We start from the raw sequence: 24740 nt of genomic DNA, 5'->3' as shown, positions 1-24740 counted from the left end.
TCACCAGATTGGTCTCAATCCTAGCCTAGGCTTCAGTCCCACCTCAGGCAGGGAGGAGGCTGGCAGGCCCTGCACCAGCCTATCCAGGTAACTGCAGGGACATTTGGCATTATAGACTGAATTAAAGGAAGTCTACTGGGGCAAATGTGGTCATCTTGGACCAGCACTGCATAGACTGCTGCCCACACCTTCAGCTCTACCTCCATCCCAGGCAGGGGAAAAGGGGTGTGAAGCTTCATCAGTTTCTCTAGGCAATTGGAGTCTAGGCCTGCACAACTTGGATTATTCCACACAGCTGTGTTTCTGCCCCTACCCCTGGCAAAGGAGAAAGTTGGAAGAAGCTTCATTGGTCCCTGGGTCAATGAGGGCAGCTTAGGCCTCTATAGTTTATAGCACCAATTACATCCTTGGCTCCTACTACACAACCAACAAGGAAGAAAGGGTAAGAAGCCCTAAACTAAAGAGAGAAACTGACCCAGAATAAATATTCTCATAAGCCAGATGCCAAGACACCAACAAAAAAATTACAATCAAGAAACAGGAATATATGGCCCAATTAAAGGAACAAGATAAGCCTCCAGATGACACAAAGGAGTTGAGACAACTAATCACAGATGTTTAAACAAATCTCCTTAATAAATTCAATGAGATAGCTAAAGAGATTAAGGATATTAAGAAGACATTTAATGAGCACAAAAAAGAATTTGAAAGCATACATAGAAAAATAGCAGATCTTAGGAGAATGAAAGGCACAATAAATGAAAATAAAAAAATACACTGGAAAAAATAAAATAGCAGATTTGAGGAGGGAGAAGAAAGGATTGGTGGACTTGAAGAAATGACCTCTGAAATTGAACATATGAAAGAACAGATGAAGAATGGAAAAAATTGAACAAGGCCTCAGGGAATTAAATGACAACAAAAGAGTCTCAGGAAGAGAAGAGAAGGGAAAGGGGCAGAAGGAATATTTGAAGAAATTATGGCAGAATAATTTTCAACCCTATTGAAGGACATAGATATCCATGTCTAAGAAGCAGAACATACTCCCATCTGAATAGACCAACTCCAAGACACATACTAATCAGAATGTCAAATGCCAAAGACAAGGAGAGAATTCTAAGAACAGCAAGAGAAAAGCAATGCATAACATATAAGGGATACTCAAAAAGATTAAGTGCTGATTTCTCATCAGAAATCATGGAGGCAAGATGACAGTGGTATGATATATTTAAGATACTACAAGAGAAAAACTTCCAGTCAGGAATCTTATACCCAGCAAGAATGTCCTTCAAAAATGAGGGTGAGTTTAGAATATTCACAGCAAACCAGAAACTGAAAGAGTTTGTAACCAAGAGACCAGCTTTGCAGGAAATACTAAAGGGTGTGCTACAGCCTGAAAAGAAAAGATAGGAGAGAGAAGCCTGGTGGAGAGTCTAGAAATGAAGAGGATATCAATAAAAGTAAATAGAAGTGTCAAGAGTGGTAAAAATAAAATGACAGATAAAACCGAAATATTCAGGAATAAACTTAACCAATGATGTAAAGCATTTGTATTCAGAAAACTACAACTCATTGTAAAAGAAATCTTAAAAAGACCTAAACCAGGTTCGGTTCCTGGTGCCTCCTAAAAAAACAAAAAAAAATAAACAACAAGCAAACCAACCAACTCAGGGGAGCCAATGTGGGTCAGTAGTTGAGCACCAGCTTCGCAAATACAAGGTCCCAGGTTCAACAATCCCCCACCATGGTATCTCAAAAAAACAAAAATCTATCTCCTGTCTAGTCGCTTCGCCCAAAGATAAGACAAGGTTGGCAGGTAAGAGCATGAACTGCAGTCTGAATGCCTGTATTTGAATCCAGGTTAAATCAGTTCCTAACTCTCTGGCCCTTGGCAAGATGTTCTCTTTAAAGTGGTAGAGTAACACAATGCTCAGAGTTCTCAGATATTCAAAACCAAAACTAAATTTATCTTCAGACACTGCCACACTTAACCCAAATTTGTCCTTTCTCCAGACCCAAGTTTGTTCCTTATCTCAAGACATTACAGACTATTTCTATTGAACTATTAGGCCAAAACCTTGGAAATCAGCCTTCACCCCATCCCCTTCTTTCACCTCTCACATCCCATGTGATCACTTCTTACGTTATTCTTAAATTTGTCCCCTTCTCTCCATTACACTACCACTCCTCTATTCTAAACAATTATAATCTCCCAGCTGGCTGCTCTCACAGCATCTTAACCCTAAATTAATTCCATGTTTCCCTCCAATGTACTTTCCACACTACAGAAGAATTAAAGTGCCATCTGATCCTGACCTATCAGTGGCTTTAGGACACTAAAGAATGAAAACTAATCACTGAGCAAGTAGGATTTCTCCTGCCCAAGGCCCTCTACCACATACACTTTTCTCTACCTGGTACCGTTCTTTATCTTCCTAACTCCTACACATTGTATAGGTCCTTCTTGTTCTACGTTCCTGAAACCCTAATAGATTAGGTTCTTCCCAGAAACTCTTAATAAACACCCCAATTCTCCCAGTCTATAAAATTCATCACCCTTTATTACTATTGCTTCTTGTTTTCCCTGCAAAATGGTATACGTTGTCAGATCAAGTATCTTCTCTATATTATTAATCCTATCTTATCAGAGTCTGGCACAGAACTTGGCATACCATATGAAATCAGTAATACATAATGAATAATGAGTAATTCAATTGATGCATAAAGAAACAACTCTTACAAATAATAAATGCAATTAGAGATGGGGAGTAGATGTGGCTCAGGCAGTAGAGCACCTGCCCCCCACAAGGGAGGTCCTGGGTTTGGTTCCCGGTGCCTCCTAAAGGTGAGCAAGACAGCAAGCTGATGAAACGGGCTGGCATGGCAGCTGATGCAATGAGATGATATGACAAGATGACACAACAAGGAGACACAATGAGAGAACAACAAGCAGGGAGCGGATGTGGCTCAAGCAACCGGGCATCTCCCTCCCACATGAGAGATCCTGGGTTTGGTTCTTCGTGCCTTCTGGTGTTTTCGTTATACTAAAAAATCTGCACCTTGGCCATTGCATTTGGATCACTGTCATCACTCCCTACAGCTATCACGGGAGAATGAGCACCGGAGCTTGAAGGGTTCCAGGAAATACGACTACAGCTTAGCTTACATGAAATCTCATGCTGCAGAGACCACTGACTGAGATTCATAACATCTGGTGCCTCGTAAATTCTTACAATACCATCTGCTGAACAGGTTGCTAACATAAGACCTATATGCTTGGGAGCAAATTTCACATCGGTAGCTGAGGTCCTGCTATCCACTAGAGTTGTTCTCTTAACCCAGTGACTCTGTCCTCGCAGTTTATCATTTGATTCTCCTACTATTTCTTCCCAAACAGCAGCTGTTCGGTCAAAGGAACAGGAAGCTAAAACCTGTCCAAACTCAGGATGGGCCCACGTCACACGCCACATAGATCCACAATGTGTCTTCCAGCTAGCAGTACAAAGCCAATCTCCACTTCCACTTTTATCCCAGACCTTGACGCTCTGGTCGCTAGAGCAGGTCGCCATCCGCCGCCCATGGAAGTCGAAAGAGACATCGTGGATGAGATCCTTGTGATCCGCGGAGATGCTGCGCTCCACAAACGTAGCTCCCGACGGCCCCGCCTACTGCGCTGGCCCCGCCCGCTGCACGAAAAGGAGCCCACGCGCCGCGCAAGCGGATCCGCAAGACGCCTGCCAACCCCGCGCTGACACTCTCCTGCCCTGGGCACGCAGCACCCTATTTTTTAATTTTAAAGAAGCTTTAGAATACATAAATGTTATATATCAAAAATATAGGGACTTCCCATATTCCCCACCTGCTTCCCCTCCCGCAATTGCCCTAATTAACAACATCATTCTTTAGCATGGTCCTTTTGTTATAATTGATGAACACATATTGAAGCATTGAACTATCCATTGACCATAGTTTACATTATTGTTTACTCTTTGCTCCACACAATTTTATAGGTTTTATTTAGATTGATTTTTTATTTTTTAAATTTTTCTTTATTTATTCCCATCTTTACCCAGATGATTTGCTCATCTGTCTGCTCATTGTTTGCTAGCCTTCTCCATGAGCCACTGGGAACTGAACCTGGGACCTCCCACATGAAAGGGGAGTGCCCAATGGACCAGGCCACATCCATTCCCCTTGGGCTGTGGTTTCTGCTGACTTGTGGCCTATGCTTTTTATGTTGGGGGTGGAGTCTAACTCATTCAGACAGAGGTCGAGTCTTTCTCATTGCAGCAGGAGATGGCATCTAGCTCTATTGTGGTGGGAGGTGGCTTTGCTCATCTTTTTTTAGGAGGCACAGGGACACAAACCCCAGACTTCCCAAGTTGTCAAGCCGTATCTGCTACCCTAGATTAACTTTTGTAAAGTAACATCTTGGTTCCCATCTTCTTTTTTCTCTGCATTTTTAGTTATATTCTTAGTGACTACAATTGTGATTTGAATTAAAATCTTAAACTAATAGTAACTTCATTCAAATTTACAACCTCCTTGTTTCAGTAGTATACAAATGCTCTACTCCATACATCTCTGTCTTTCTCATTTTATAATGCTGTGGTCTCTGATTTTATCTTTATATATTGTGCCCCATTAATATAGGATTTTATTCTTCTTCTATACATTTTCTTTTTACGTCTGTCATTTTCGGGAAAATCAGTGCAAACAAAATTATAATAAATGATTTTATATTTACCTATATTCATCACATCTCCATACGTTTTCTATTTACTGTCTAGTGTTCTTTTATTTCAGTCTGAAGTCCTCCCTTTAACATTTCTTCAAGGACAATTCTTGTGGTAATGAACTCTTTCTGTTTTTGTTTATCTGAAAATATGTTAATTTCTCCCCTATTCTTGAATGATAATTTTGCCAGATATCAAATTCTTGGTAGTCATTTTTTAAGGACTTTAAGTATGCCATTCTATTGCTTTTTGGATTTCCTGGTACCTGATGAGATATAAGCTGTTAATTTTACTGGCAATCAATTGTATATGACAAGTTGCTTCTCCCATTTCTTTCACAATTCTTTCATTGTCCTTGAATTTTCATTTTATCTATACTTGTCTTGGACAGGACCTTTTTGGGTTCATTTTCTTGGAGGTTGTTAAACTACTTATTTATGTATGTTCATGGATTTTTTCAGATGTGGGATGTTTACAGCCAATATTACACCAAATAATTTTTTTTTACTTTTTCTTCTGTAACTCCAGTTATGCATTTGGTGGTAAACTTGATAGTGTCCCACAGGTTCCTGAGACCCTTTTTATTCATTTTTTTTCAGATGCACTGTCTTCCACATCTGAGTGCTTTGCATTCTGCATAATTTCAATTGTCTGGGATGCAGGGAATTTTATCTTTTCTTCTGTATGTTAAAATATACTGCCAAATTGATCTAATGAGATTCTAATTTCAATTATTGTTCTTCAGAGGTCCAAATATTTTTGGCCATTTTGTAATTTATAGATTCGTATTTTATTTAAACAATGTTTTCCAAATTTCCTTTCATTTGTAGACCCCAAATAATTTTGTTCATTGACCCTATTGTATTCTGTTGATTTAAAGTCTTTTTCTAATATATACAATATATAAGCTTCCTCAGGGATTATTTTTGACAAATTACTTTTTTTCCTGATAATGGGCAATACTTTCCTGATTCCTTGTGTCTTTTGATTTTTTTGTTTGTTTGTTTGTTTAGAACTGGACATTTTGAATATTAAGTTTTTGCATATCTGGAAATCTAATTCTTCCTCTCTTCTGGGATTTATTATTTTATTCTTATGTTCTTGGCCATTGTGGGACTTTTCAAAATTATTTTTGCTCCAACTATGGAAACAGATGAATAAATGGTACTGCTTCTTTAAGACTTCTTTGTTTCTGTGCCTTAAGGATTGAAATAATGATGTGTATCTCTGACAGTGTTGCAGTGACCAAAGGTGATGCAAAGCAATGTACAGTAGTCAAACATTCTCAGGGAGTTTGGAGGACAAGGTCCTAATTTTCATCCCTGATGCCAGAATATCCCATCAGGAAAGCAGGGTATAGTACACAGAGATCCTGCCACATTGTTGGGATATGGTGGTTAAGTGTTATGAGTAAGTTAAAAATCATGGTATTTACTGAACTATACTAGTTTATTCATTAATCTCTTCCCTGGGTACTGCCTTCACCTATTTTAATATTTTCTTATCCTTGATTATCTGCAGTTAAATATGAAGAATATGATGACCCTAAGTCTAGCTTCTTTTGTATTTATCCTCCTTGGTGCTCTCTGAATTTCCTGGAAATGTGGCTTGGTATCTGACATTAATTTTGGGAACTTCTTTGTATATTTCTTCTGTTCTTTTCTATCATACTTCTCTTTCTGGTAGTCTCATTAACCATATGTTCTCCCTTTTATAATTGTCCCAAAGTTTGTGGATATTCTGTTCTATTTTTTCTCTCTTTATTTTTTAAAAATGTTACATTCCAAAACTATAAGTGGTCTCCATATACCCCCACCTGCCTCACCCCACTCTTCCCACATCAACAACCTCTTTCATCATTGTGGGACATTCATTGCATTTGGAGAATACATTTGGAACACTGCTACATCACATGGATAATGGTTTATTTACATTGTAGTTTACACTTTTCCCCAGTCCACCCGGTGGGCCATGGCAGGACATACAATGTCCAGCATCTGTCTCTGCAGTACCATCCAGGACAACTCCAAGTCATGAAAATGCCCCTACAGCATATCTCTTTTTCCTCTCTCTACCCTCAGCAGCTACCATGACCACTTTCTCCACATCCATGCTACAATTTCTTCCATTACTAATCACAATAGTTTCATAATAACAAATTTTCCATAACAATGTAAGGTTTTAGTAGAGAGGTCATGTACAGGATTTCTGCACATTTAGTTTAATTGTTTTGTAGACTCACAACTGCTGTATTAAAAAAATTTTAATACATAATACAGATTATGAAAGAACATGACCAAACTATTAACTTAAACTATGATCCATAACATACCCTTGGCATAATTTTTCCAAACATCCTATTATTAACACTGTGTATTAATATTTTATATTTGTTATAGTTAATGAAAGAACACTCATAGTTTTATTGCAAACCATAGTTCTTCTTCCACCACATTTCACTGTAATATACAGCCCCATACCTTGTACATTCTATCCAAAGTATATACTCAATGACTCCCACTTTCTTTGACATTGATGCAGGAATTTTGCAATACTGAAGTTAACTATAGCCCATAAGTTACATTAATTGAAATTTTCCAACACATCAATATATTTTTACCACCTTGTAATAGTGATGAACGTTTGTTCTAGTTCAAAGAATCACATTCTTGTATTTGTGTTATTAACCACAATTGTCATCCAACTCCTGGTTCTCTATGTTTATTCAGTCCCTAAATTATTCTGTAGCTCTCTTTAAATTTACATATACATCCTTAGACTACTGTTAGCAGCTACAAGCTCATTTACAAATGAGCCATGTCTTTAATACATACTATGTAATGAGTTACTATCAATTCTATCCATTTCCACACATTTAAAGTAAAACAAATTGAAAATTCTTCTACATTAAGCATCAGTTTCCCTTCCCAATCTTCATTCTATATCTTAGTACCCTTTATTCTAGGTTTTAACTCCAAGTGTTTATTCTTCATACATAGTTCATATTAGTGAGACTCTACAATATTTGTGCTTTTGTGTCTGGCTTCTTCCACTTAGCATAACATCCTCAAGGCTCATCCATTTTTTTATGTGTCCCAATTTCATTTCTTCTTACATCTGCATAGTATTCCATCCTATGTAAATACCACATTTTTTTCATCCATTCTTTGGTTGATGGAAACTTGGGATATTTCAACAAATGTGAATAATGTTGCTATCAACATCAATGTGCAAAGTCTGTTTGCATCACTGTTTACCTTTCTTCTGAATATACTCTTAGAGGGATTGAAAGATCATATGGCAGTTCGATATTTAGCTTCCAGAGGAACACTCAAACTGTCTTCTGCAGAGACCTCAGCGTTCTATAATCCAACCAACAGGAAAAGAGTGTTCCTGTATATACCTCATCCTCTCCAGCACTTGTTGTATTTTGTTTTTTAAATAATGACCATTCTATGAGATATGAGATGATATCTCGTTGTAGTTTTTTACAAATAAATTTTATTGCTACATATTTAATAAAGCATAAATACAATCAAAGCGTACAAACAATGGTAATCAGTATAATAACATAGTTGTTCAGTCATCTTTTTACTCATTTTAGAGAATTTTCAATATTCCAGTAATAATAATAATAAACAAAACAAAACTCATCACCCCTCAACAACACTATGCTTCTCCTTCCATACATAACTGCAATTTTGTTTCCTTTTCCATAGTATATTTGTATTTATATTTTATAAAAAGAGTCTTATATATGCAATATTTCCCATATTGACATATTACATGAAGTTTCGCTGTTGTACAGTCCCAAGTTACAGACTTCTAGTAATGAACATGTCCTTACATGTTCCCTTTTGACTACTGTCATACATATATAATAGCTCTGCTAGTAACAAACACCATGATATGCTCTCACCATTTCCATTCATTTCTAAAGATTTACAAATGTTTATTTGAGTGAAAAGGAGACAATTTATTTTTTTAATTTTTTTTAATTTTTAATTATCTTCTTTTAAAGTTAATATTTCACACAACACTTTACTTTAAAAAAACACAAGAGGTTCCCAAAAATCCCCTCCCCACAACTCCACCTCCATCAATTTTTAATTGTATTTTTTGAAGATGCATAGATCACAAAAAAATATTACATTAAAAAAATATGAGGTTCCCATATAACCCTTCACCCCACTCCTCCCACATCAACAACCTCTTTCGTCATTGTGGCACAGTTATTCCATTTGGTGAATACATTTTGGAGCACTGCTGCACCACATGGATAAGTTTACATTGTACTTTATACTCTCCCCCAGTTCATTCAGTGAGTTATGGCAGGATATATAATGTCCAGCATCTGTCCCTGCCACATCACTTAAGACAACTCCAAATCCTGAAAATACCCCCACATCTTATCTCTTCTTCCCTCTCCCTGTCCTCAGCAACTACCATGGTCACTTTCTCCACATCAATACTACAATTTCTTCCATTACTAATCACTATAGTCCATAGTAGAATATCAGTAAGTCCACTCTAATCCCTATATTATCCCTCCATCCTGTGGACCCTGTGATGGTGATGTCCACTCCACCTCTTTATCGAGAGGGGGCTTAGATTCCACACGGATGATGGATGAAATTCTCCTGCTTGTCGTTGTAGGCACTCTCAGTTCCCTGGTGTGCAAGTTGACCATCTTCACCTCCCTGTTACCTGACCTGGGTAAGTCCAACAAACCATAAGGTAGGAGTTGCAATTCTGCTGATGCTCAGGACCCAGCTGGCACATGAGCAGTCCAGAGATTCAAGTTTTCTGAGTATACACCAACCCTAGCACCAACCACAGATTCAGGAAAAGTGACAGAATAGACATGTTTAGAAAAGTCACATCTGAGTCCAACTCCATCACACTCAGGAGCACAAATTCTGAAGTAGGACCCACTGACACAGCACAGAACCCAGAGCCAACTGCCATGACCAGAGAACCTATGGGTCTCCATAGCCTTCAGGAGAACTAGTAACTATGGTTGTATCTACTTTGGCTGTTTCTGGGGTTCCTGCTGAGGTGTGCATAAGTGTGAACCCTCTGATGATCTCCCGACTCTTTTTGGAAGACTCTTAGCCATGTAAACTCATTTGTCTTTGCCATTTCCCCCTTTTATTCAAGGCCAAAAAGCAGTTTTTAACACATGATGCTACATGTAGGCTGAGATACTCTGCTCGTCTGAATTGACCCTTTTATTCAAGGTCTCTTTCTAGTTGCATCACCAGTTAGTGATTCGTAGTAATCCCTCAGTACCGAGGCTCATCCCCAGGAGTCATGTCCCATGCTGGGGGAAGGTAATGCATTTACATGCTGAGTTTGGCTTAGAGAGTGGTCACATTTGAGAAACATGGAGGCTCTCAGGAGGTAAATCTTACACACCATGCATAAGTTTTTAACCAGTTCTGCATAGAACAAACCTCAGCTTCCCATTCTCTACCCTCATTATTTTTTCTAGCGATCTCTGTTCAAATTGTTAGTTCCATGAGTTTACATTAGTTATTTAGTTCATAATAGCTCAGTCACAGTATTTGTCCTTTTTCAACTGACTTACTTGACTCCAGAGTATAATGTTCTGCAGGTACATCCATGTTGTTATATGCTTCATGACTTCATTTCTTCTTACTGCTGTAGAATATTCCATCATGTTCATACACCACAATTTCTTTTTTGTTTGTTTGTTTTTTTTGTTTTGTTTTTTTTTATTTATTATTTTTTTAAAAAATTACATTATGAAAAATATGAGGTCCCATTCAACACCACCGCCCCCGCCCCCCCACTCCCCCACAGCAACACTCTCTCCCATCATCATGACACATCCATTGCACCTAGTAAGTTCATCTCTGAGCATCACTGCACCCCATAGTCAATGGTCCACATCATAGCCCAGACTCTCTCACGTTCCATCCAGTGGGCCCTGGGAGGATCTATAATGTCCCGTAATTGTCCATGAAGCACTATCCAGGACAACTCCACGTCCCGAAAACGCCTCCACATCTCATCTCTTCCTCCTGTTCCCCACACCCAGCAGCCACCATGGCTACCGTTCCCACACCCATTCCACATTTTCTCTGTGGACATTGGATTGGTTGTGTCCATTGCACATCAATGTCAAGTGAGGGCTTAGATTCCACATGGGTACTGGATGCACTCCTCCCGCTTCCAGTTGTAGACACTCTAGGCTCCATGTTGTGGTGGTTGACCTTCTTCAACTCCATGTTAGCTGAGTGGAGTAAGTCCAATAAATCAAAGTGTAGGAGCTGAAGTCTGTTGAGGCTCTGGGCCTGGGTGTCGTATTATCAGTCCAGAGATTCAAATCCCCTACATATATCTTAAACCCAGCACCAACTACAATTCCAATAAAGTAGCATGCAAGTCTTGTGAAAAGAGATCCCCTCTGAGTCCAATTCCATCATGCAGAAACACCAGCTCCAAAGAAGGGCTATCTGTCATGGCAGTGAACCCCATCTGCCATGACCATAGAACCCGTGGGTCTCTTTATCCCTCAAAAGAACCAATACCTGGGGTTGTATCTACCTTATCTGTCTCTTAGACTCTGTTCAGTTGTACATAGGGGTATTCCTTCTGACAACCTCCAGACTCTTTTTTAGAGACTCACAGCCTTATAATCTCATTTCTCCTTTCCATTTCCCCCTTACATTAGGTCAAACAGCTTCCTGAAGTCATGTTATTATATGTAGACAGGTATATTCTGCTGTTCCGCATTGAATCTTTAATTCAAGGTCATTTTCTAGTTGCTTCTTCAGCTGGTATGTGGTAGTGATCCCTCGGTGCCAGGGAGGCTCATCCCCGGGTGTCGTGTCCCACGCTGGGGGGAATGCATCGCATCTACACGCTGAGTTTGGTTGTATACACCACAATTTCTTTAACCATTCATCAGTTGATGGAAACCTAGTTTTTTTCCAACTTTTGGCAATCATGAATAACATGGCTAGGAACATCAGTGTGCAGATGTTTGTTTGTGTCACTACTCTCAGTTCTTCTGGGTATGTACCTGGTAATTGTACTGTCGTGTCACATGCCAAGTCTATATTCAACTTCCTTAGGAACTGCCAATCAGTCCTACACAGTAGCTGTATTATGTTACATTCTCAACAAGAGTGAATAAATGTTCCTATTTCTCCACATACTCTCCAACATTTTTAGTTTACCAACTTTTTAATAATGACCAGTCTAATAAGTGTGAAATGATATCTCATTGTAGTTTTGATTTGCATTTCCCTAATTGCTATTGATGTTGGATATTTTGTCATGTTTCTTCACCATTTGTATTTCTTTGGACAACTGTCTTTTTTCCAGTCTTTTGCCCATTTTTAAATTTGGTAGTTTTCTATTTTGTCTTTTATTGTAAAATTGTATGATCTCTGTATATATCATAGATATTAAACTCTTATTGGATATTTGATTGCCAAATATTTTCTCCCACAGTTGGCTGCCTTTTTACCCTTTTAACAAAGTCCTTTGAGGTGCAAAATTATTTCATTTTGAGGATATTCCATTTATCTATTTTTTTCTTTTGTTGCTTGACCTTTGAGTGTAAAGTTTAAGAAATTTACACCACAAGATCTTGAAGAGGTTTTCCTTCATTTTCTTCTACAATGTTTATAGCTGTCATTAATATTTTTAGGTCCTTTATGCATTCTGAGTTAATTTTTGTATAAGGTGTCGGATAGGGGACCTCTTTCTTTCTTTATGATATGAGCATTTAATTCTCTCAGCACCATTTGTTGAATAGATTGTTCTTTTCCAGCTGGGAGAGCTTGACTGCCTTCTAAAAATTCACCTGACTGTAGATGTGAAGGTCTATTTCTGAGTTCTCAGTTTTGTTTTATTTGTCAATCTGTCTTTATGCCGGTGTCATGTTGCTTTTACTACTATGGCTAAGTAATATTCTTTAAAGACAGCAAGTGAGAGTCTTGCAAATTCATTCTTTTTGAAGATTTATTTTTTTGGCTTTTACCTTTTACCCTTCCAAATAAAGTTGATCATTGCTTTTCCATTTCTCCAAAAAAGGCTGTTGGGATTTTCATTGGGAAATAGTGTTGAATCTGTACATCAGTTTCTGTATAACTGAAATCTTAATGATATTTAGTCCACCAATCCATGAATACAGAATGCCCATTCGTTTATTAAGTCATCTTCATTTTGATTTTATAAGCAATATTTTGTAGTTTTCTGAATAAAAAATTCGGTTAATTTTTTTCCTAAATATTTGATTGTTTTAGCCTCAATTATAAATGGTATTTTTTTCCTGATTTCCTCTTCAGATTGCACATTACTAGTGAATAGGAATGCTATTGATGTTTGCATTAATCTTGTATCTTGTCACTTTGCTGACCTCATCTATCAGTTTTAGCAGCTTTGTTGTCGATTTTTCTGGAGATTCTAGATATATGATAATATCCTTAACAAATAGCTAAGATTGAAAGTTTACTTCTTCCTCTCCTGTTTTGGGTGCCTTTTATTTCTTTATCATCCCAATTACACTAAGTAGATGTTCTAGTGCATTATTGAATAATAGTGGTGATGGTATCATTGTTTTATTCCCAATTAGAGTGGGAAAGTTTTCAGTTATTCATACCATACTGAGAAAATGTCTTTCTCTTGTTATCTTTTGGTGAGTTTTTTTTTTTGTTTTTTTTTTTTATCGAGAAAGGGTGTTGTAATTTGTCAAATGCCTTTTCTACATCAATTGAGAGGATCATATTATTTTTATTCTTCATTTTATCAGTACAATTTATTACAATAATTGATTTCCTTGTGTTGAACCACCTTTGCACAACTTGGATAAAAGCTATTTGGTTGTGGTGTAAAATTCTTTTAATGTGCTTTTGGATTCAGATGGCAAGTATTTTGTTGAGGATTATTGTATCTTTATTCATTAGAGATATTGGTCTCTAATTTTCCTTTTTGTAGTAACTCTTTCTGGTTTTGATAGTAGGGTGATGTTAGTTTCATAAAATGAGTTTAGTAGCATTCTTTATTGTTCAACATTTTTGGAAGAGCTGGAGCAAAATTGGTATTAAATTGTCTTTGAATAGTGAGTAGAATTCATCTGTGAAACTACCTGGTCCTGGGATTTTTATGTTAGGGAGGTTTTTTATTTTTATATTTTTTGTCTTTTTTTTAAGGTACATAGAGGAGAAAAAAATGTTGCATTAAAAAATATGAGGTTCCCACATACCCTACATTCCACCCCACCCCCACTCCTCCCACATCAACAACCACTTTCATCATTGTGGTACATTCATTGCGTTTGGTGAATACATTTTGGAGCACTGCTACACTGCGTGGATTATAGTTTACATTGTAATTAATACTCTCCCCTAGTACAACCAGTGGGTTATGGCAGAATATCTAATGTCCAGCATCTGTCCCTGCAATATCATTTAGGACAACTCCAAGTCCCGAAAATGCCCCCACATCTTATGTCTTTCTCTCTCCATGCCCTCAGCAACTACCATGGCCACTTTTTCAAGATCAATGCTACAGTTTCTTCCATTACTAGTCAAAATAGTTCTATAGTGAAATACAAGTAAGTTCACTCTAATCCATATTTAATTCCTTCATCCTGTGGACCCTGGGTCCTACTTTGGAATTTGTGTTCCTGAGTGTGATGGAGTTGGATTCAGATGAGAACTTTCTACACATGTCTCTTCTGTCATTTTTACTGAACCTGTGGTTGGTGTGGGGGGTTGGTGTATACCTGAGAGATTTCAATCTCTGTACTGTCCATGCGCCAGTTGGGCCCTGAGCCTCAGCAGAGTTGCAGCTCATGCTCTCCATTTTGTTTGACTTGCACAGGTCAGCTAACAAGGAGGGGAAGTTGGTCAACCACCACAACTGGGAACCAAAAGTGTCTACAACTCAAATTAGGGAGGTTTTTAATGACAGTTTCAGTCTCTTCACTTATGATTAGTTTGTTGAAGTCTTCTATTTCTTCCAGAGTCAGTGTAAGTGGTTCAGTGTTCTAGGAATTTGCCCATCTCATCTAAATAGACTTTTTTTTTTGTTATAAAATTGAACATAATACCCTCTTATGATCTCCATTTTTTCTGTTAGGTCATTGGTAATGTTCCTTCTCTCATTTCTGATTTTTGAAAATTTGCATTTTCTCTCTTTTTTTCCTTTGTTAGTCTAGCTAAGTGTTTGTCAATTTTGTTGATCTTCTCAAAGAACCAATGTTTAGTTTTGCTGATCCTCTCTACTGTTTTTTCTTTATAGTAACATCTATTTTATTAAAGTTAATCATCACAAAAAAAGTTACATTAAAAAACATAAGAGGTTCCTGTATACCCCTCACCATCCCACCCCACTCCTCCCACACTAACAACCTCCTCCATCATTTTGGCACACTCATCTCACTCAGTGAACACATTTGGGAGCACTGTAGGACCACATGGATAATAGTTTGTCCTATAGTTCACCCTATCCCCCAGCACATTCAAAGGGTTATGACAAACCCTGCAATATCATTTAGGACAACTCCAAATCCCAAAAAAAGTCCCCACATCACATCTCTTCTTCACTTTCCCTGCCTTCCACAACTACTGTGGCCACTTTCTCCACATCAGTGCTACAATTTCTTCTATTACTAGTAACAATAGTTTTATAGTAGAATATCAGTAAGTCCACTCTAATCCATATTTTATTCCTCCATTATGTGGACCCTGGGATGGTGATGGCCACTCCACCTCTAGATCAAGAGGGTGCTTAGATTCCACATGGATGATGGGTAATGGATGATGGATGCAATTATTCTAATTCCCTGGTGTGGTGGTTGACCATCTTCACCTCCCTGTTACCTGACCTGGGTAAGTCCAACGAACCAGAGAGTAGAAGTTGCAATTCTGCTGAGGCTCAGGGCCCAGCTGGCACATGGGCAGTCCAGAGATTCAAGTCCCCTGAGTATACACCAACTAGCATGAACCACAGATTCAATAAAAGTGACAGAAGAGGCATGAGCAGAAAGGTCACATCTGAGTCCAGCTCAATCACACTCAGGAGAAAAAATTCCAAAGGAGGGCCCACTGACATGACACAGAATTCCAACTCCATCTTCCAGAACCATAGAACCTGTGGGTCTCCATAGTCTTCAGGACAACCTGTAACTAGGGTTGCATCTACTTCGGCTGTTTCTGGGGTCCTGCTGAGCTGTGCATAAGCACAAACTCTCTGATGACCTCCCAACTATTTTTGGAAGACTCTTAGCCATATAACATATAAATTTATTTGTCTTTGCCACTTCCCCCTTTTATTCAAGGTCAAAAAGCAGTTTTGAACACTTGATCCTACATGTAAGCTGAGATATTATGCTGGTCTGAATTGACATTTATATTCAAGGTCTCTTTCTAGTTGCATCACCAGTTAGTGATTGGTAGTAATCTCTTGGTGTCAAGGAGGCTCATCCCCAGAAGTCATGTCCCATACTGGGGGGAAGGTAATGCATCTACATGCTGAGTTTGGCTTAGAAAGAGGCCACATTTCAGCAACATGGAGGTTCTCAGGAGGTAACTCTTAGGCACCCTGCAGCTCTAGGTCTAGCTCATATTTCAGGTACACAGGTTCAAAAGCATAGTCATCAGTTTCAAGATCTCATCATTGGACTATCCTCCCTTGTAGGTCTTTGTCATTACACTTGGGGGATTATTGCTGTTCCATTGGGGAATGTGACAGAGCTCCCCTGGGTAGGAACTCAGCATTCCTTCAGTTGTCATTTGTAACTGTAACTACTATGAAAATACCTAACATATATCAGAACATTTTTATGTCTCCTATGTACATGCCCTGGAGAACTCCCTCCCAACCATATGCCCCGCATCGATAACACCCCACACCAGTGTTCCTCCACTGCCATAATTGAATCTTTCTCTGGTCCAAAACTTCTTCAACAATGAAGCCTAATACATTGCCAAATTCAATTAATTAGAAAATGAAAGATAGTGATGGGTTTAAAGATTAGAAATAGAATATATACTAATGTAGAAATGTTAAAATAAAGTAAAACTAAATTGGTATATTTAAAAATGAAAAACATTATAAAACTTTGTTTTTAACGTTTTACCTTTCATCACTGTAACAGGTGTTGCCCTGTATGTACAGTGCAAGGCACTTTCTTTCATTTCTTCCTCAGTGTCTACATCCTTTCTTTTTTTAATTTTTTTTCTAATTTTTAATTTTGTCTTCACAAAAGTTTTACATCACAATATTTCACATATGCTATATAGGGTCTTTTTTTTCATCTTTCTTAATTTCATTTATTTCCACTTTGATCTTCAGTATTTCTTTGCTTTGACTTCTTTTGAGATTAGTTTGTTTTAATTTTCTAGTCCTTCTAGGTGTGCAGTTAGAGCTTCAAATTTATCTCTTCTTTTTTAATGAATGCTTTTTGAGATATAAGTTTTCCTTTCAACAGTGCTTTTGTCTTGTACCAATGTTTCTTTTTTAGATATACTTTTTATTTATTTTTAAAAGACACATGGATTACATAAAATGTTACATTAAAAAATATAGGTGATTCCCATATGACCCACTCCCCACACCTCCCACTTTTCCCCACATTAACAACTTCTTTCATTAGTATGGTACATTCATTGCAATTAAGGAACACATTTTTTGAGGATTCCCAGACAGCATGGATTAGTTTACATTGTAGTTTACACTCTCTAATACTCCATTCTGTAGGTTATGGCAGGATATATAATACCCTGTATCTATCTTTTTGCATTGCCACTAAGGACAATTCCAAGTATTTTTGGAGTAATGAAGTTGTTCTAAAATTGTGGTGATGAATGCACAATGCTGTGAATATACTAAAAGCCATTGATTGTACACTTTGGATGGATTGTGTGGTATATGGATATATCTAAATAAAACTTGTTTAAAAATCAAACATACACAATCCCTAGGACCCACAAATTACACTCCAAGTCATTTATTCAAAAGAAGCAAAAGCACAACTGCAGATGGACATGTACACAAAAATTCATAACAGCTTTATTCATAATAGCCAAAAGTTAGAAAAAATGCAAATGTTTATCAACAGTAGAATGAAAAAATAAAAAGTGCTGTATTTTTACAGTGAAATACTAATAAAAAGAAATAAACTATACAAGCAGCATGAATGACTATCAAAAATCCTATACTAATAGAAACTCATATACACTATAATTCTATTTATATGAAGTTCTAGAACATGAAAACTGAACAATGGTGAAAAAATAAGAACAATGATATCCTCAATAAGGAATGGGTTGAGATTGACTGGAGAAGGACATGAGGGAATCTTCTGACTTGATATTTTTATTCTATATCTTGAAAGGAGTTTGTGTTATGAAGCTATATGCACTTGTCAAAACTCAGAAAATGTACATTTATTTATGTATTTCAATGAAAAATTTACCTCAAGGGGAAAGAAACTGTAAACAAATGTTTAACACTACTTAATGAATATCAGAATTAAGTATATAAGGAGACATGAACTGATGTTTTAAACTTGCTTTAAATATCATAAAAATAAGTTAAATTTGAAGAATAGATAAGTAATCATTTAAGTATTGGGCACCTGAGTGTTCACTATAAAATTCATTCATCTTTGCTATGTGCTTGAAAACTTGTACTATAAAATCTCATGAAATCTATAATTCTGGATACAGGACAGAACCTTAATCTTAGGAAGTCAAGGATATATGTAAGCAGGCCAGGTAGAAGGTGTTGAGTCATCCAGTAGGGATGTTGTGATATTTTAATGTAGGTGTTAGAGATGGTAGAAGTGGCAGATGCAAGAGGTGTTCAGATTCTATCAATAGGATTTGAGAATGCATGGATGGAGAGGCTAGAAGAGAAGGAAGAATTTTTCAGTAATTGTGGTGTTTTCAATTAGATGGGGTTGAGGCAATGAGGAACACACATTTGGATTATTGATGAGATGCCTGGAAAACTTACAAATACTATGATAGCTAGGCATTTATATCAGTGAGTCTGGAGTTTAGAGATGAAGAAGGGTCTCTAACAATAAATGTGTGTATCAGTAGTAAATATTAATGATAAATGCAGATGTGGGCATGAATGTAATTACTAAGAGAAGAGAGTCTAAATTGAAATGGTGAAAAATATTTAGAGACTCAAAGTAGACAAGAGTAATAATGACAATAATCACAAGAAGAAGGAACGGGAAGTGGAGAAGGAGGAGGAAGAGAAGGTGAAGGAGGAGACTGAGAAAGAATTGAACCTATAAAAACAATGAAGAAATTTTGTTCAAAGTAAAAATGAAAACTAATATTTTTTGTCATGACACAGATTCTTGTTTAAAGAATGACCATTCCCTTTGAGAAAGGCAGAATAAATTAAACTACAGCTCTTTTCTGCAGTTTGTTAAAATGGAAGTCTTTATTATGCCACTTCTCATCCTCTTTATGGTGCCAAAGTCACAATGCTTCACAGAGATGGTGAGGAACAGTACCTCTAGTCTATTCCATAAGCTAAGCCAAGAGGAGTTGGGTAGGAGAATCAGGGTCCAGGTGACAGTCTGCAAAGCAGCTTATCAAAAGACCCCATGTCAAATGCACCAAGAAATGTGCATAACTCACCTTGCAGAACACAAGAAGCCCACTGTGAAAGAGCCACATGTGAATGCTACAGCCTTGATCACTGGTATTGATGTTTATGTGAAAATTGGAGGAAGGTTGTGTCTTGTTGACCATGCTAGGATTCCTGGTGTTCCTTATGGCCACATGCTCTCCCTTGTTTCCCCCCTTATCTCCTGCTCTCTTTAAGCCCTAAGAGCATCAACAGTTAGCTCTGTGGAATTTAAAGTTTCCTTATAGAAGTTGGCCAGTTCCCATTGGGGAAGCACATTATTTCTAAATCTGTCATATTAATTACTTCTTCCCCTTGAAACTTGCATCAAATTCTCAAACCACTTTCTGCAATAAACTGCTTAAAATAGAGAAAACTTCATCTTGACCAATTGCTTTCATTCACCAAATATGGGAAACAGCCTCCTGAGTGCCCCTTTTACATCTTTGTTCCTCAGAGTATAGATAAGTGGGTTCAGGGTGGGGCTGACAGCCATGTATAGAATGGAGACCAGTTTGCCATTTTCCACAGAGGTCCCAAAACCAGGGAGTATGTAGGTGTAGATGACAGTGGAGTAGTACATACAGACCACCAGGAGGTGGGAAGAGCAAGTGGAGAAAGCCCGGTGCTTGCCCTGGGCTGAGCGGATGTGCAGGATGCTGAGGATGATGAAAGCGTAGGACACCATGGTGAACAGAAAGTTGACCACTCCAAAAAAAATGACTGCAGTGACAATCATGATGTTGTTCAGGTTTGTAGAGCCACAGGCAAGCAGGAGCAGTGTGGGAATTTCACACACAATGTGATGTATCTGATTGGGGCTGCAGAAAGTTAGCTGTACCATTAGTCCAGTGTGCACAGAGGCATCCACCCCAGCAACTGTCCACACACTGACTGTCATTAAGGCACAGAGGGACTTGCTCATCAATGAATGATAGTGCAAGGGCTGGCAGATGGCCACATAGCGGTCATAGGCCATGACTGTGAGCAATAGTAGCTCAGACCCAAGAATCCATGTCAAGAAGAATAGCTGGGTCATGCAACCCCCATAAGAGATGGTACTGCCCTTACCCATGAGGTTCTCCAGCAACTTGGGGAGAACTGTGGATGTGCAGATGATGTCTAAGATGGCCAGATTTGTGAGAAAGAAGTACATTGGGGTGTGGAGGGCTGGATTCAGGCAGATGGCCACGAGGATAAGGAAGTTCCCTGCAAAAGCCATCAGATAAAGGAGGAGGAAACCAGCAGAGAAGACACCCTGGAGGCGGGGATTTTCAGAAATGCCCTCAAGGACAAACTCTACCACAGTTGTGTGGTTATTTGTTGCCATTGGGTGAGTGAACCTCCCTGAGGGATCCTGGGGAACAAAGAGCACCTGGACAGAGAGAGCACAAGAACAAGTGGGTAACATCCACCCTGCATGCCAGTCCTGCTCAGACTCTACAGGGATGTTGGTGGCAGCTTTGCCCTAGGGAACATGACTCAGAAGCTAATATAGGTCCCTGAACTAAGGGTGATAATCAGAGGATTAACTTTCCCCTCTGGATCTCCCCATGTAACCTCTCCCATACCCACAGGCACCCTCCCTGTGACAGCTTATGGTTCCTGTACATGGATGGCTCATCATTGCTCAGTAATTTTCACAGAAAGTTTTCACCTTAATTATGATCATTTCCCATGTGATCTCAACACATAAAAACAGCTTAGAGATGACTCTTGGAGCTGTGGGCACTGTGCTCATCTACAAGTGTCATGTGGAAAACATTCATCAAGACAGATAGGACAGCAGGTTCAAGGTCTCTGTACTTCCAGAGAGGAAAAAACAATTCAGCTGGGGAGGAGGTGAGGCTACAAGGAGAAGAATGCTTCAAAGGTGGATGGAATTCTCACACATAGAGGGGCAAACTTGGAAAAGGGATGGGATGAGGTGGAGAGTTCAGGCACTCTGATGGGACCAGCAGATGGGGTAAAGCCTGGGGAGTGATCTGGGGCACAAAGCAGTTCATATCTTGGATGCCAGCCACTAGCCTTGGAGCAGGTGGGAGGTACTGTCAGAGGACAGCTATGCATTAACCTTGCAGCATACCCTTCAGACAAAACCACAATTGCCCAACCCTGCCTTGTGCTCTACAGGCTGCTCCCTATTGTATGAGTGTGGTTAAATTGTGGAATCCAGGATTGTACTCTGAGAAGCTAGAACTTGCTGCCTGATGGAGCCCAACTCCATGTTCTTACCCTATACAGATTCTCGGGTTAAGTGAGAAGCTTCCCTTTTCATTGGGTGTCAGGATGTGTCAGGGACTGGAGATGCAGAAAGGAGAGGAACTTTATTTTCTCTAATTACTTCCGACAACTCACCCACCCAGTTCCCAGGTTCAGAGATCCCCTGACCTCACATACCTGTATGGCATCCAAACTCTGAACTAGGAGGTTTGGGCAGGATGGGAAACCACTCAGACAAGAAGACTGTCTTCCTTGAGTTCCAGACCCTGGGCCCAAGGACCTGCTAATCCATTAATCCTAAAGTAAACATTTTCCTCCTCTCCTGTGTGCTGTGCACACCCCAGGCCCAGGCAGTCCATGTAAAATAGAGGGTCAATGAGTCTACTCTGGACCTTTCCATGGATAAGGACTCCCTGAGAACAAGAAACTGTCAATGTGTGCATGTCCTAACCAGGGGACTGGTTTTTCCCAGTGTCCCATGAACAGAAATACTTCAAATTTTCAGAATTACTTGCCTGCCTATGAACATTCTGTGAGCATAGCCAGAAACAGATGCTTTCAGAGTTCTCTTACAATCCTGACTACAGTCTATTTACTTCTGTCACCCTCTTTGCTCCCAACACTAACAAAGGAACAATGGCTGAGGAGTGATAAACAGAGACCAAGCTATGTCCCTACAGAACTGGGGTGCTATTGGTGAAACAGGACAAAATGGAGGTTCCTCACTTCCTGGGAGCTCAACATCCAAGAGTAATACTAGGGCCCATGCAGCAAATAAGGCCACACTCACCCTTTTCCAGAAGACACAGAAGTATCCTTATGCAGGTACAGATGTCCAAAGCATTTCTCTGGCCCTGCTATCTATCTAGAGTCCATCACTAATATCCAGGGTGCACTCTGCCTACATATTTGTGTGTTCACAATGCCTCCTCCCACTCTTGACTCATAGGAAACTGTCAGTCACCTACAGCTCATGCAGGCAGAATGGGCTTATTTTAAAGACCTTGATCTATTCTAGAGTCAAAACCACCGGTGCTGTTTTTCCCTCTTACTCATCAGCTGTGCTGATGGTGCTGAGAGCAGCAGAACCATGGAGCTTGGAGAGTCTTGGGCACTTCAGCATTTCAAACTGAAATAGTAAAAGACAGCTAAGTAATTGCAAGGGCAGGTATCCCGCAGTAAAATTGGCCAGGGCTAAACCAAAGCTATCTTCTCAGAAAAAAATGAAAGTAAAATGTGGAAAGTTACTCTAAAAGTCAAGGGATATAAAGTCAAGGGATATAAAGGATATAAAGTTGAAGAAATTTAGATTTTCATGAAAGATAAACAATATCCTTACCCTGATTAAAGGAGAGATAGAACTTCGGATTAAAAGCTCTGATTCCTCACACTTGATGCCTCCTTGTTTCCTGGTATCATTTAAATCAAGACTCTTCACTCAGTGTGGATGCTGAGATCACTGGGGAAGAAGGGGGAGCTTAGGAGCAGGAGTTGCCCTCAGGGAACAATTACCTCTAGCCAGAGGTAAACATGAGCACTGAGTCTCAGCCTTCAGGTGGGGGTGAGTCAGGACAAGAGAAAAGGACAAGGACAAGCCCTGAGTCCATGGAGAGGTGCTCCCAGACCTGTAATTAGGGGCAAGACCCTCACCCCATTGGCTTGATTTTGGCATGTCTTCCTCTGCTGATCCAGATATGGGCCTGCGCACAGCCAATCCTGCAGAAATTCATTTCATTACTTACAGCTGTTTTAATTTATAGAAATATGGAAAGGTAGTACACCACACCCAGTTCCACTGTAGTTATTAATATTATTGTAGAATATTTGTAAAAATGAAGGAACCAATATTGATACATCTTTTAAAGATTTATTATTTATTTATTTACTTCCCCCAACCCCCATGGCTTTCTTTTTGCTGTCTGCTCTGTGTCCATTCGCTGCATGTTCTTCTGTGTTTTCTTGTCTCCCTTTGTTGCATCATCTTGCTGTATCAGCTGTCCATGGTCATGGGCCATCAGCTCTCTGTGGGTGTGGGCCATCAGCTCTCCACAGGTGAGGACCAGCTTGCCTCCACAAGGATGCCCTGGGACACAAACCCACGGTTTCCCATATGGCAGATGGGAGCCCAATTGATTCAGCCACAGCCACTTCCCTGATACATTATTTTAAACTAAAATCCTCAGATTTCCTCAGTTTTCCCAAAAACCCTGTTTCTGTGTCTGCATCAAGCCCTATACATACATGACATTTAGCCATTATGATTCCTTGGGTTCTGCTTAGAACTGACAGTTTTCCTGACTGTCCTAATTTGATGACCTTGACAATTTAAGGAAGACTGATCAGGGACTTTACAGGAGGCCTCTCTATGGGGATTTCCTTGATGTTTTCCTTGTGATAGACAGGAGTTAGGTGTTTAAGAGGAGGGCCACAGAGGTAAAGTGCCCTTTTCACCACATCCTATCAAGGGTGCACATTGTCAACACAACTGACCACTAAAGATGTAGACCCTGGTAAGATGGGAATTTTTCAATCACTCAGGTTTTAAGGGTCAGTCATGTGCCAAGTGTTCACAGTCTCCAAGGGATACACTGACCTGACTTTGAGAACCAAGTCATATGCAGCATCAGGAATCCAAGGAGTGGTGATGGTCAACATATGCAAGCCAGACCCAGACCCTGACACCTCAGCAGGGTAGGCCCTATCTCTGGGGCCTGGCAGACATCAGCTCCTCAGGAAGTTCAAGGATAAATATAGAACCAGGCTCAGTGTAGCCTGAGTGACAGTACAGTGTGCTCTTTGCAGGAAGCTGCCTCTCCCACATGGCCAACATGTTCATAACACCAAATGGGTTTCTGACAGAGGTCTCTTTACAATGTGCCCAATATTTGACATGTGACAGTAATATAAACAAGTAAAATCTAGCAATTAATCCTAGAAACCTACTCCAGAAAATATGGCAAAAGCTTGTCATAAAACAAGCAATGAAAAAAAAAAAAAAAAACAAGCAATGAGGGGGCCATTCAGTTTAGAGAGTTTCTTAACTCTGCAAACTACCACAGTCCATATAACATTCAAGACATCCTAATGTCCTTCAACTCAATCAATGCTTATTTTAAATTTCTGACCAAGAATTAAATATTTCACCTA

The 24740-nt window shown here is 39.1% G+C and overlaps 1 protein-coding gene and 1 pseudogene across 1 annotated transcript; both read right to left on the bottom strand.

Annotated features, from left to right (window-relative positions):
* LOC101411609 (nucleoporin SEH1-like) lies at positions 1-19495 on the bottom strand (annotated as a pseudogene).
* Positions 19496-19767: 272 nt separating this feature from the next.
* Positions 19768-20700, bottom strand: LOC101411160 (olfactory receptor 13A1-like). The gene has a single exon (XM_004461082.1). The coding sequence runs from the start codon at positions 20698-20700 to the stop codon at positions 19768-19770; it is 933 nt and encodes a 310-aa protein (XP_004461139.1).
* Between the last annotated feature and the right edge of the window lie 4040 nt (positions 20701-24740).

This window comes from Dasypus novemcinctus, chromosome 14, assembly GCF_030445035.2.
Source record: "Dasypus novemcinctus isolate mDasNov1 chromosome 14, mDasNov1.1.hap2, whole genome shotgun sequence".
NCBI classification, from domain to species: Eukaryota; Metazoa; Chordata; class Mammalia; order Cingulata; family Dasypodidae; genus Dasypus; species Dasypus novemcinctus.
This window is presented reverse-complemented; position numbering and strand designations above follow the sequence as displayed.